The following is a 12562-nucleotide window of genomic DNA, read 5'->3' as shown; positions in this document are numbered from 1 at the left end:
ATGTATTGAAAATGAACGGCAGAAATCTCATTTTACTTAAGTATTCACACGCCTGAGTCAATACATATAGGAATCACCTTTGGCAGCAATTATAGCTGTGAGTCTTTCTGGGTAAGTCTCTATGAGCTTCTCACACCTTGATTGTACAATATTTGCACGTTGTAAAACACATCAAGCTCTGTCAAGCTAGACAGCCATTTCCAACTCTTGCCTTTTAGATTTTCTAGATGATTTCAGTTAAATGTAACTAGGCCACTTTGGAACATTAAATGTTGTCCTGGTAAGCAACTCCAGTGTATATATGGCCTTGTTTTAGGTTGTCCTGCTGAAAGGTGAATTTGTCTGTCTGCAGGAAAGCACACAATCCGGTTTACCGCTAGGATTTTTGCATGTGCTTAGTTCTTATTCAGTTTATTTGATCCCCCCCGCCCCCCAAAAAAACAATACCCCTTATCCTTGACAATGACAAGCATACCCATAACATGATGCAGCCACCACCATGCTTGAAAATATGAAGTGTGGTACTCAGTGACATGTAGGATTTGCACCAAACATATAACACCTTGTATTCAGGAGAAATTCTATTTTTTCCTCTTTTTTAAAAATTGTATTTTTAACTTTAGTGCCTTAGGAAGCATGATTTGAAATACTTTTTTATTCCGTGTAGACCTTTTCACTGTCATTTAGGTTAGTATTGTGGAATAACTACAATGTTGATCCATCCTCAGTTTTGTCCTATCACAGCCACATTAAATCTTACTGTTTTTAAAAGTCACCATTGGCCTCATGGTGAATTCCCCGAGTGGTTTTCTTTGTCTGCGGCAACAGTTAGGAAGGACACGTGTATCTTTGTAGTGACTAGGTGTAAATGATGCTAAATGATGCTAAACTATCAAGTGCAATTAGTAACTTCGCCATGCTAGGAGGGAAATTTATCCATCTATTAACACAACAAAATGTGGAAAAAGTCTAGGGTGAGAATATTTTCTGAATGCTCTTATGTCATGTTAAGCTCAACACAGGGTACATTTTTTTCCCTACCATTTCTCTTCTGTTTTTTTCTTTGCTTGGCAGTTGGCAACCTTAAGACATGAAAAAAAAACGATACAAAATGTGTAAAGTTCATGTACATGTCCAGAAGATGCATGGCAGTGATTGCCAAAGTCTAAAATGCACTTGCCTATTGGGAAAGTCGGGAGGAATTTTTTTATTTGTTTTATTTGGTTGCTTAAAGACTGATCACTTGCCCGTAAACGTAAATAAGCAATTTACATGCAGAAGTGCCATTCCCCCCCCCCCCCCCCCCCCCCCCCCCCCGCTTTTACTCACCTATTTTGTCGGTGAATCAGATCAGAACTGGAATTATTTGGGTTCCCATACAATCAGTTAAAAGGTGTTTTTTCTTTACAACAAGGTCCTGTGTGATCTCAGCTGTATGAACATGGCAATTGTGGTTTCTTATTGTATTTGTATGTATATGCAAGTTCCCCCAATTCGGTGCCTTTTGAGATGTGTAACTTGGTAAAAGAATATATATGTATTTTGTTTTCAGCTAATTTTATCATTCTGTCAGAGCACATGTTCAATTTCATAAACATATTTTCCCATCTCGAGGTTAAATAAAATGACTTAAATTCAAAATAAACAGGATTGACTGTAACAGGGTTGTCTAGTTAATCTTAAATCATCCATAAATCACATTGTGACGGGGCATGGAAGCTTGTGTGCAACAGGGAGTGGCAATCGAATGCAAGATTCACATTTAAAAAAAAGTTTTATTAAAACATTCTAGCCTGCAGGGTAGAAGGCTTGATGTGTTTTCCTCAACCCTCTCAGTTTTCCACCAGAAAAAGAACCAGCTCACCTGCTTATACACTGATTTCACTGTTTGATGCTAGATTTTTTTATTTTAAGAAAGGAATAGTTTCCCCAAATGAAAATGAGAGTTCAGGTAACAAGGTGGACTTCATGAGGGAGAAGTGTAAATGAATCACGAACATGAAACAATCTTCAGAAATGACTGTCAAAGCAACAGAATAACTAGGGCTTTACAATAGTGAAACATTTTGGAGTTGGGGACATGCAAAAATGCTGACTTTTGTAACTTTAGGAAGACTTTTCATATTTCAGATTGATTGAATTATCCACATGGTCTATATTAAAGAGCACTTTATTGAATATTACAGACTTAAATTTCAATATTGGTGCACAATTTCTACTGAATATCAAAGGGACACAAAAGACACTAATTTCACGGAACGACTCAAATTCTTTCCATAGACCACCTATTGGCTGATTTTCAAAACCATCCCAATATCAGGGAAAGGGGATTAATTGATCCACTCTGCTGTTAAACCCATTTTAATGCATCAATCACTGCGTGAACTTAATCTTGTGACCATGCACGAAAAGGTTTGTGGACAAGTTAGTGTATGCCATTTTTGCATTTGCCATCTTTTTCAACCTTAGTTTATGTTCTACTATACGCTCTTGTAGTTAATGAGATGTAATTTGGACAGCGCTTTGTCTACCATCGACTTCAGACGAGAGCCAGAGGACAACTTTTGCAGGTATGGCAAAACACTTGGTGGAATTCTCCTGAAGTTCTCCCATAGTTCAGTTTGGCAATGTTTTCTACTACCGCAAAGCTTTAGAATTCCCGTCTATACCAAAAATGAAACGCGTAGGTTGAGCGTATTCTTGGATACATTTTTTCCCCCGTTATTCTTTGCTCTTGTCTCTGACTCTTCTCATTGTCCCTCTCCCTTTGTGAACAGTCCACAGGGGTGTCCCCAGAGCACCGTCATTGAGCAGCTTTGTCATCCCACATCTTTACTCCCCGTGGGGGGGCCTCGGCCATAGTGGACCCTACTCTGCCCCGGCCCTGTCCCCCCCATTGATACTGTGCAGCTGTTTCCAAATCCAGCCCTTGATTTTGATCCTCTTGCTTTTTAATATGAAGCCCCTGCGGACAGTCCCTGGTCTGCTTGGCCATTGTATAGGCGTGATCATTTAGTTGTTCTCCACATCACCTCCAGACGGGTTGAGAGCCATGATTATAAAGGGGGGACCATTCATTTTTGAATAGGTTCTCTATGCTGCTATATGTGAAACCTAATCCCTATAGTATCGCTACCTGTACATGTTCCGTTTTTAGGTGTACGCCAGGGGTTATTCAGGTAGAGAATGTGAAGGGGACAGTATGTATTATGGCTCATTCACTGTTCACAGCGTTGGTCCTGAATAGCTGCCCTGTACAGCAATGAATAGTTTATTAAATGGGTTTTATTGATTTGTTTATGCAGGGCTGTCCAATGAAAAATGGATGGTTGTGCAGTCTGTTTTCACGGGTCTGAGTAAGTCAACAGTGAGACAAATTATTTGATGAAATGCAACCATTTGATTATAGTCTAATGAATTTGGCCATTTTAACAATGTGTTTACTTACTCAGGCTTGGTACTATCTGAGCAGGTGGGGGATTGGGGGTGCTCTCTATCTCTCAAACACACACACATACACACATCTGCATTCCTCCTCTTTGCCCCCCCCCCTAAAGCTCCAGTTTCGTTAAGCAGGTGTCCTGCCCCCTGTCCCATTCCAGGGAAGCCCCTTTATGAGAGGGACTGGCCCTCTCTCACCTTTCCTGCAGATAAGCCGATCTACTGTATCCACCATGCTGGGATATCTACCTTAATCTCTTTTTAATGGCCCCAAGGAGAAGCCCAGGGGAGACCTGTCTGCCCATCCCTCTCAGCTGATATTCTGTTGAGGTTGTAGTTGGCAAGTAGCTTTTTTAGTAACAGGAATGATTCAGCTTAGAAATGAATGACAATTTGTTTTCCGGTTGGGAATGTTTGTTTGGTTAAAAACTAAAAGGAGCTTGGTGTTTTTAATACGATTTATTCAGCCCACTTTAATGTTGAATGCTTGTTATATAAATATAATGGCTGAAGGGGTGTTTTTGTCTCTTTTAAGACGACTGTTTTAAGGAAAGCATGTTTTATGTAAGCCTTTAAGTTAGGAAGTATGGATTTACAGTAATTCACAAGAATTATAGGGGGTATTATGTGCTTGGTCTATTTCACGGGTGACTACAAATAGTGAAGTAACATGCCATGTACAAAGAAAATGAGTCTTTGCAGGTATAATTTGATGAATGAAATAAAATAAGGTGTTTTAAATGGAATGATAAAAAAGGCCTACTCTTAAGCTCAACCCCGTTAAACAATGAATATCATATGGTGCATATAAAGTTTAAGGAAATATAGACTAACGTAATTTGTAGTGATATAAGAACCTTTAGTTTAATTGCAATATTTTTCTTTATTCTATACAACTTCATATTTCTTTAAGAATTTTAGGTTTAGTGGCTGCTTTCCCTAGGCCTAACATGTGAGTTTTTAGCAAAATATTGGAAAGAAATCTATAGCGAATTTAAAGGCTATTGTTTAATCCATAGGCTACACTTTAATTTAGGAAATATTGGCCTACATTTTTTTTCAAAAGATCTTGACGTGTACATCCCTTTACCAGACAGAAAAAGAAAGGGTTAATGCATCAAATAAATCAAATCCATGCGTTACCCCATTCCAATTAATTTAATTCATCTTTAATAAAGACCGGTCTCTCCCCCTGGCCCTACGATTTAACTCAAAGCCGAAGCCTCTTAGTAAAATAAATGCTGAAATGCAATACATGTAAATAAATCTGAGAACGAATCAGATTCAGCGAGAGGTACATTTCATATGGGAAAAGGCACACATGTAGGAGGTGCCCCTCCTAACAAAACAAAAAAAAGCAGCTGTGTGCACAGTCATCTTTTTTCGTGCTTTGTCACTCACCTTTTCACTATCTCTGTATTCAAAACAACCCGTTCTATACTTTGCATTTAGAATCCATATCTTCTTTTCCATTCGAATTCTAGTCCACATTCGTCAGAGACCAACTTTTCGGACCATCCCCTTGTAGTTGTTGGAATGAAAGGCGGAGTGCATGGGTGTCAATGTGCCCTCAAAACACCATGAAAGATTGATTTGCAGCACTTTTCAGCCCCCTGACATTACTTGGAGAGGAACTGAATAGGAAACCCGCGAGCCGGGGACGGAATAAAGATGTTCTCTCTGCTGGAAGAGAAGGAAAACTGCTCATTTACCCCCAGTCCATCAAGCCCGAAAAATAGAGAGGAAAAAACAGAGAGAACTGTGGCTATTGAGAAGAAAGGGGCTGTATATACTCATCTAAACGCTGTCACAATATACTGAAGGGCTATGAACAACCATGAATATTAAACCGCTTATTTCAACAAGGGCTAGAGAAGTGAACCACGTCAAAGCAGCTTTGCATTTTTTGCATGGGAACAATGCGGTAAAGCACGTTGAGCTTGTTTCTATTCTATTATTCCCGCGCTATAACTCCCTGGAAGAAAATTAATATTGCCAACCACATGAATGCGGAATGCCTGAGAAAGAACGTTTAAGCAACTCCCAGACCCAATGAACTTAATTTGATGACAGACAAACTTTTAAACTAATTGTTGAACCAGTTTAAAGTTGACAGCATTTTCACTCTGTTAAATAATCGCGGGACTCATTGTGCTGTATAGCATTTGAGTGGAATACAGAAACGTGAATTTTGCATCAATTGTTTAGCCATATTTACATTTGAGCTACGCTATATGTTATACGGCCCTATTCAGTAACTTTAACATGTACATTTTATATTTTACTAAAACTATTGGTAAACTGGCGAACAGGTGATTTTTGGAATTAGTTTTATAGAAGGCTGTCTTGGACATCTCTCATGAAGAAACACCTAATCTGATTGGTGTGTAAAGGGATGTTGAATCATTTGTAAGCGACTGAAAAAAATGGATACTCCCCATAACATATTTTTGTTTATTTACAATCATGTCTGCATTAAAGATTAAAGACATGCCTTTATATTGCTGAGTAGTCTATTGGCTTATAGGCTCATTGTTGTCTCTCTCCATTTCACACACACACACACACACACACACACTCTCTCTCTTTCCTTCTCTCTCTCGCTCTCTCTCTCTCTCTCTCTCTCTCTCTCTCTCTCTCTCTCTCTCTCTCTCTCTCTCTCTCTCTCTCTCTCTCTCTCTCTCTCTCTCTCTCTCTCTCTTCTCTCTCTCTCTCTCTCTCTCTTTCCTTCTCTCTCTTTTCTCTCTCTCTCTCTCCCCCTCTCTCTCTCTCATATGAAAGGGAAGGACCGCCTAATAGAGGCGGCTTTTCTTCTGCTGCAGCAGGTCCATACCATAAGGGGAGTGTCATTAATAACTAATTAGAGAGGGGTCAGACCAGCAACTTATAAAGAGGACCCTCGCTGCAGGAGGACGGCACATTTCCACCCAGCCGTCTAACAGGAAGGAATATCCACTTTGCATTTAAAGACACTCATATCTGAACACGACTTGCAATAGTTTGCGAGATGGGCTCGGTATTACCTGCAGAGGCTTTAGCCCTGAAGTCTGGATTTAAATGCCAGAGTCGGTCCTTGTCTGATATTATCACCTCAGACATTCTACACAGTTTCCTGTATGGACGGTGGAGAAATGTGATCGGGGAGCACCTGATGGAGGAGAGGCAGAGCAGCATCGGTCCCAAGACAGCCTTCACTGCCGAGGTCCTCGCACAGTCGTTCGTTGGAGGTAATTGTCCCTTTTAGAGTTCTTCCTATGATTTCTGTACGGGCAACCAGCCACTAGGCCTAAAGAACGTATTGCCTAGGCCTATCTGTGGCAATTTAACATGCTAATGCTTGTCTCGTTAAATGTAGCATTATTATTATTATTATACCAAATTGTGACATGGGCTATAATGAGAGTGGAATCATATTGTTTTGATAAATATGGTTCATTTTATTAGGCTATAAAACGACTGGTCCAAAAAAACAATACCCTCAACATGTTGACTCAACCTAGATGTATTTTCTATGAACAATTTCTGTTATTTTAACAAGTGTCCCTCTTGTTGACAATAATTGACTAAAAGGCGTGTAAAATGGGCATTTTGAAAGAATGTATTCAACACAAGAACCTCAGTGAGGTCTCATGTGTCATTGAGAGTGAACCAAAAGAAGTGGAAACCGTCACTCCTCTGTTCTAGATTTCTTCCCAAGGTCTCTGTGACTTTCTCATTACTGTTCTCCCGTATTTTCATTCTTTGGCCCTTTTATTTCCACCCATTTAGCGCATTAACCCATTTAGTGCTTTGAGACCTTGCATTTAGAAGCTTGTTAGGCGTGTAACTGTTGCTGACTGAAAGACGAAGGGTATTAAACTCATTTGGTTAACTTTGTGCTTGACCTGAGAAAGTTTCCACTTAAACCGAAGGGAGAGAAAGGTTCCCTTTCTTTGAGGTGTCCCGGGTTTTATCCCGCATTCATCAATCTCCGGACAGTCTCTTTTCCTATTTTGGCAGCTATGGGCTCCGGCGCTTTTCTCTTTCTCTCGCCTTAAAAGATTTCTGTTCCTCAGATAATGCGCCGTGAAGGCTAATTCTATTGCCATTCATACCATGTCAACCATCTAATCGCCTTTCCATTTTTTTGTTCGAGAAATTCCTGGGCCTTTTAAACAAGTCCTCATTTCATTCAGCGCAATTTTATTGCTACAAAGTTCTTAAAAGGATAATGAATTTGGAATTAGCCGTTTCTTTCCAGTAGGGTATAATGAATATCACATCTGAAGCATGACAAATGGCTGGACCCTGAGCAATAGAAGACCATTTAACCTCTCTTCGAGCCGTCTTTTCGCAGTCCCAAATACATTTTCTTTGATTCTGACATTAAAGAAACCCAAGTGTTTAAAAAAAAAAAAATTGAATGAGGGTTGAAAATGCTTGCGAGTTAAAAAAAAAAATTGAAACAACTTTCAATTCATCCATTTAATCGAATTAAACGGTGGATGAGATGTTAGGCTACCTAATATTTCGTGACCAAAATAAGATACAACCTATTTGCTTTGTTGGCAATTACAAAATGTTAAACACCTAATTCGTAAGACACTTATTAAATAATATTTTAGATAGGTCAGTAAAAATATATTTTTAAAATTCATGATTTATCAAAACGCTATCAAAGCATCATATTCAACTTTTTTTATTCGAAAGATGGGCCTATACATCAACCATTGCTTTTTGACATTTTACCTTATGAAAAAAAACATATTGGCATTAATGCACAATGCCTGACTTAAACCACTCCTAACCTTAACGTCTTTTAGGCAAATTGATTAGCTTGGGTAGGCAGACAATTTCATGCATTTATAACCATGGAATGACCAAATTCATAGGTTTAATGAAATGTACGCAGCAGTCAAATAACCTACTCTTTTTTTTCCTGTTTGCAGAGGTCCAGAAGCTGTCCAGCCTGGTGCTGCCCAGTGAGGTGATCATTGCCCAGAGCTCTATACCTGGTGAGGGCCTGGGCATCTTCTCCAAGACCTGGATCAAGGCAGGCACAGAGATGGGTCCATTTACTGGCACGGTCATCTCCCCTGAACACGTGGACCTGCTCAAGAACAACAACCTCATGTGGGAGGTGAGAATCATCTGTGCAGCTACCATAACTAGGGACTGAGCTGCTATCACAATTAGGCAGGAGAATAACAGCATTGAATCTCTGTATGCCATGTTTGTGAAGGAAGCACATGTGCAAAGGGGGAATAGTTGGTCTTGTTCACCAGTAAGCTGTATGTTTAAGAGTCTGTCACACATGGACAATAATAACCACTGGGCGAAGACATCAATTCAATGTCAATTCCACGTTTGTTTTAAGTAATTTAATTGACATAATGTGGAAACCACTTTATTTTAACCAGTGTGTGTGCCCAGTGGGTAATTTGCATTAAAATTGTACCAGACTCCTAACCTCTTGCTGTTGATCTCAGGTGTTCAATGATGATGGCACGGTACGCTACTTCATTGATGCCAGTCAGGAGGACCATCGCAGCTGGATGACCTACATCAAGTGTGCGCGCAACGAGCAGGAGCAGAACCTGGAGGTGGTGCAGATCGGCAGCAGCATCTTCTACAGGGCCGTGGAGGTGAGAACCAAGTCAGATACGCTCACTCACAACTGACATGCAGCCTTCACAGGGACCGTTGAAAGCGTGTGGTTGCTGCCATGACAAGTTCTGCTAAGCCCATTCATTTGTAGGCCTTCTTTGTTGGTGTAGACTCCATAGACTGTATAAAAGGGTCAAATCTCCCCTAGCCTGTAGAGGCAACCTATTTTCAGCTGCTGAATAGCACAACCTGCTGTTTGTACAGAGATCTGACTCTTGATGCGTAATGCAAAGTTGGTGGAGAGTATCATTGGAACAAAGGATCTCCACAGATATAGTTACCTCATCCTATTAGTTCTTTAACATTACTCCTCCTGCTCTCTACAGACTATCCCTCCAGACCAGGAGCTGCTAGTGTGGTACGGAAACTCCCACAACACCTTCCTTGGTATTCCTGGCGTTCCCGGTACAGAAGAAGAGCATCAGAAAAAGAGCCGCAATGGTGAGCTCCTTTTTCCTCACGCTATGGGCGTTAGAGAACCAGATTACTATCTGACCCCCTTTACCTGTGGGGCCAATGTGTTATATCACCCTTGTTCATTTCAAACTACTGCAAATAGACTGATTCTTTTCCATGTCAAAATCAACATTTGATAATTCATAAACTGATGTGACTGACATAAAGATCTCACCTTCCCTCTTTCTCCTTTCCCTTCAGAGGACTCTCACTCATGTGATGGCTCTTCATCTTGCTCCCCCTCCTCCTCCTCCTCTTCCTCATCTGCGACCAGCCGCATGCGGTGCGTCATCTGCCACCGGGGCTTCAACTCGCGTAGTAACCTGCGCTCCCACATGCGCATCCACACCCTGGACAAGCCCTTCGTCTGTCGCTTCTGCAACCGCCGCTTCAGCCAGTCATCCACCCTGCGCAACCACGTGCGCCTGCACACCGGAGAGCGCCCCTACAAGTGCCACGTGTGCCAGAGCGCCTACTCCCAACTGGCAGGGCTGCGGGCACACCAGAAGAGTGCCAGGCACAGACCAGGGGCGGGGGGCGCAGACACTGCCTCCCAAATCTCACCTCCACCCCCACCGATCACCAGCCTGACCCAACACCAGGTCCCCCTGGTTCACCATATCCCCACCATGGTGCTATGATAGCAGAGAAGAAAGAGAAACTTGCTAATGCAAACAACTCTGCACTTTACCTCTGCACACTTGAGCCACAGGTTGCGCTCTCCCTCCTTCTCAGAGAGGCTACTGTTTGCTGGTGTGGCAGGCATCGCTATGACTTTGCAATGGACCAGAGTATGTCCGGGTGTACTATGTCTGTTGGGTTGAGCTGATAGTACAGCCGTTCTCAAATACGTTTTTACTGGTTGCCTTATTTACAATCGAGTCTGCTTAGACTTATTGGGTATTATGTTTGTAATGGTCACAAAAAAATCTGAGTGTGTCAAAAACACTTTGTTGTTCCAAAGGAAACTGTTGTACTAATCTGAACAAAGGACTGAATGTTGGTTCCAAGAGTAGGCTCACTGTCCATTATTCATCTGTTTGTATAGTCAATACAGTATTGCCAGGATGCAGCATGTCAAAGGAAATACTTTGCTATTCTAGTTAATAATTCTATTGGTCAAGACGAGTACTCTGTATTTCAGATAAGGATGTTTTACCATAACAGATTTGAGCATTTGGGCGGTTCCTTCATGCTGTCATTAAATACGATTATCCTCACTTTACATCCTGTCATCGTAGGCCTTCCAACTCAGGAGGAAGGTGGTTTGAAAAAGTCAAGTAAAAAAGTTGAATTCCAATGAAATGTACAGTATGTAGAAATAAGTGTACATTTTTCAAAACTTTACACTGTAATAAATTGTCCCTTTATCTCTGTATATTAATGTAAAGTGTTGTGTAATGATGAACTGTATGTGAATGTAAAGATGTGTGCTTTCCTTATATTCTAAATAAAGAATGATATTAATACGTCTGCATAGTGTTCTTTACTTTGGACCTTTTGGTAGCCTATTATGAACTAATGCAGTGGAGGCTGCTGAGGGGAGAACGGCTCTCAAGAACGGCGCGAACGGCGCGGATGGAAAGGCAATTGATACTATTCCGCTCTAGCCATTACCACGAGTCCGGTCTCCCCAATTAAGGTGCCACCAACCTCCTGTGAACTAGCGTGTTGTCAATGTTTATTAGGTGTAAAGACCATGACTGACAAAAGCACACAAGTGGCTATAATCTGGCAATAATATTTATTTGGGAGGACCATAGCTCCTCCTTGCACCACTTGGTGAGGATTCTCATCCTCCTCCCTGTGCCTCCTGCAAAATACAGACACAGGTGTGTTGACTCCCTGGCGAGGGAGGAACCTGTAGTAGAGGCTGCATGGGTTGTGGATGAGGTGCATCTGCAGGGAGGCAATGTTGGGGAACCACATCCGGCAGTCGCAAACACTGCCTCCATTCTCCTGGCGGACCTGGAAGGGGGCAAATGTCTTCAGCTAGCTGGCCTGGAGATTCCTGGAGGTTGGCTCCCGGATGTGAAACATCCTACCACTGCCATCCAACTCACACAAGAATGGTTCAGACCCTGTAGGTGACAGATATCAGTTGACAAAGCACTGTCCACACAGATGTCAAACATCATACACTGAGTATATACAACGTTAAGAACACCTGCTCTTTCTATGACAGACTGACCTGGTGAATCCAGGTGAAAGATATGATCCCTTATTGATTTCACTTGTTAAATCCACTTCAATCAGTGTAGATGAAGGGGAAGAGACAGGTTAAATAAATATGTTTAAGCCTTGAGACAATTGAGACATGGATTGTGTATGTGTGCCATTCAGAGGGTGAATGGGCAAGACAAAATATTTAAGTGCCTTTAAACAGAGTACGACAATAGGTGCCAGGCGCACCGGGTTTTTCATGTTCAACAGTTTCCTGTGTGTATCAAGAATGGTCCACCACCCAAAGGACATCCAGTCAATTTGACACAACTGTGGGATGCATTGGAGTCAACATGGGCAAGTATCCCTGTGGAATTCAGTCGACACTTTGTCAAGTCCATGTTGTGCAGGAGAAATATCAGCCAGAGCAGAGAAGCATGAGATTGAACTTCACTCAACTTTCTAGAGATGTCCCCGAGTTACCCCCTTTACTGTGGAAATTTTAATCAAATCAATGCAATATTAGCCCCTTTCAATGCAAAACAAAACAAACTATGCAAGAGTATGCAAAACTAACAATGCCAGAGATGCTGTTGTAGGCAGAAAGTATCGGGGTAGGATTCTATTGCATTGACATGCACATCTTGGCACAGACCTGTGGGGCATAACCAGTCAGGGCTGCAGAAGGCCAATATGCAAATAGACCATTGCCATATATGGATCTGTGCTGTTCCCTGTGAACTGGGTTGTGTTTACAGCATGAGCTGTGATGAGTGATGGCTTGTTTTGAGATCAAAGCGAGAGCTGCATGTAAAACGTGTGCACATTTGTTCATATCCTTTGCTAGTTAGTGAAT

The 12562-nt window shown here is 41.5% G+C and overlaps 1 protein-coding gene across 1 annotated transcript; it reads left to right on the top strand.

The window, feature by feature from the left end:
* Positions 1-6375: 6375 nt before the first annotated feature.
* LOC124006700 (PR domain zinc finger protein 12-like) lies at positions 6376-10999 on the top strand. The gene is made up of 5 exons (XM_046316783.1): positions 6376-6668; positions 8370-8560; positions 8910-9065; positions 9414-9528; positions 9745-10999. The coding sequence occupies exons 1-5, from the start codon at positions 6449-6451 to the stop codon at positions 10182-10184; spliced, it is 1122 nt and encodes a 373-aa protein (XP_046172739.1). The 5' UTR covers positions 6376-6448; the 3' UTR covers positions 10185-10999.
* The last annotated feature ends 1563 nt before the right edge of the window (positions 11000-12562 follow it).

Source organism: Oncorhynchus gorbuscha, linkage group LG20, assembly GCF_021184085.1.
Source record: "Oncorhynchus gorbuscha isolate QuinsamMale2020 ecotype Even-year linkage group LG20, OgorEven_v1.0, whole genome shotgun sequence".
Lineage (NCBI taxonomy): Eukaryota > Metazoa > Chordata > Actinopteri > Salmoniformes > Salmonidae > Oncorhynchus > Oncorhynchus gorbuscha.
Note: the sequence above shows the minus strand (reverse complement) of the source record. Positions and strands in the feature narration are given on the sequence as shown.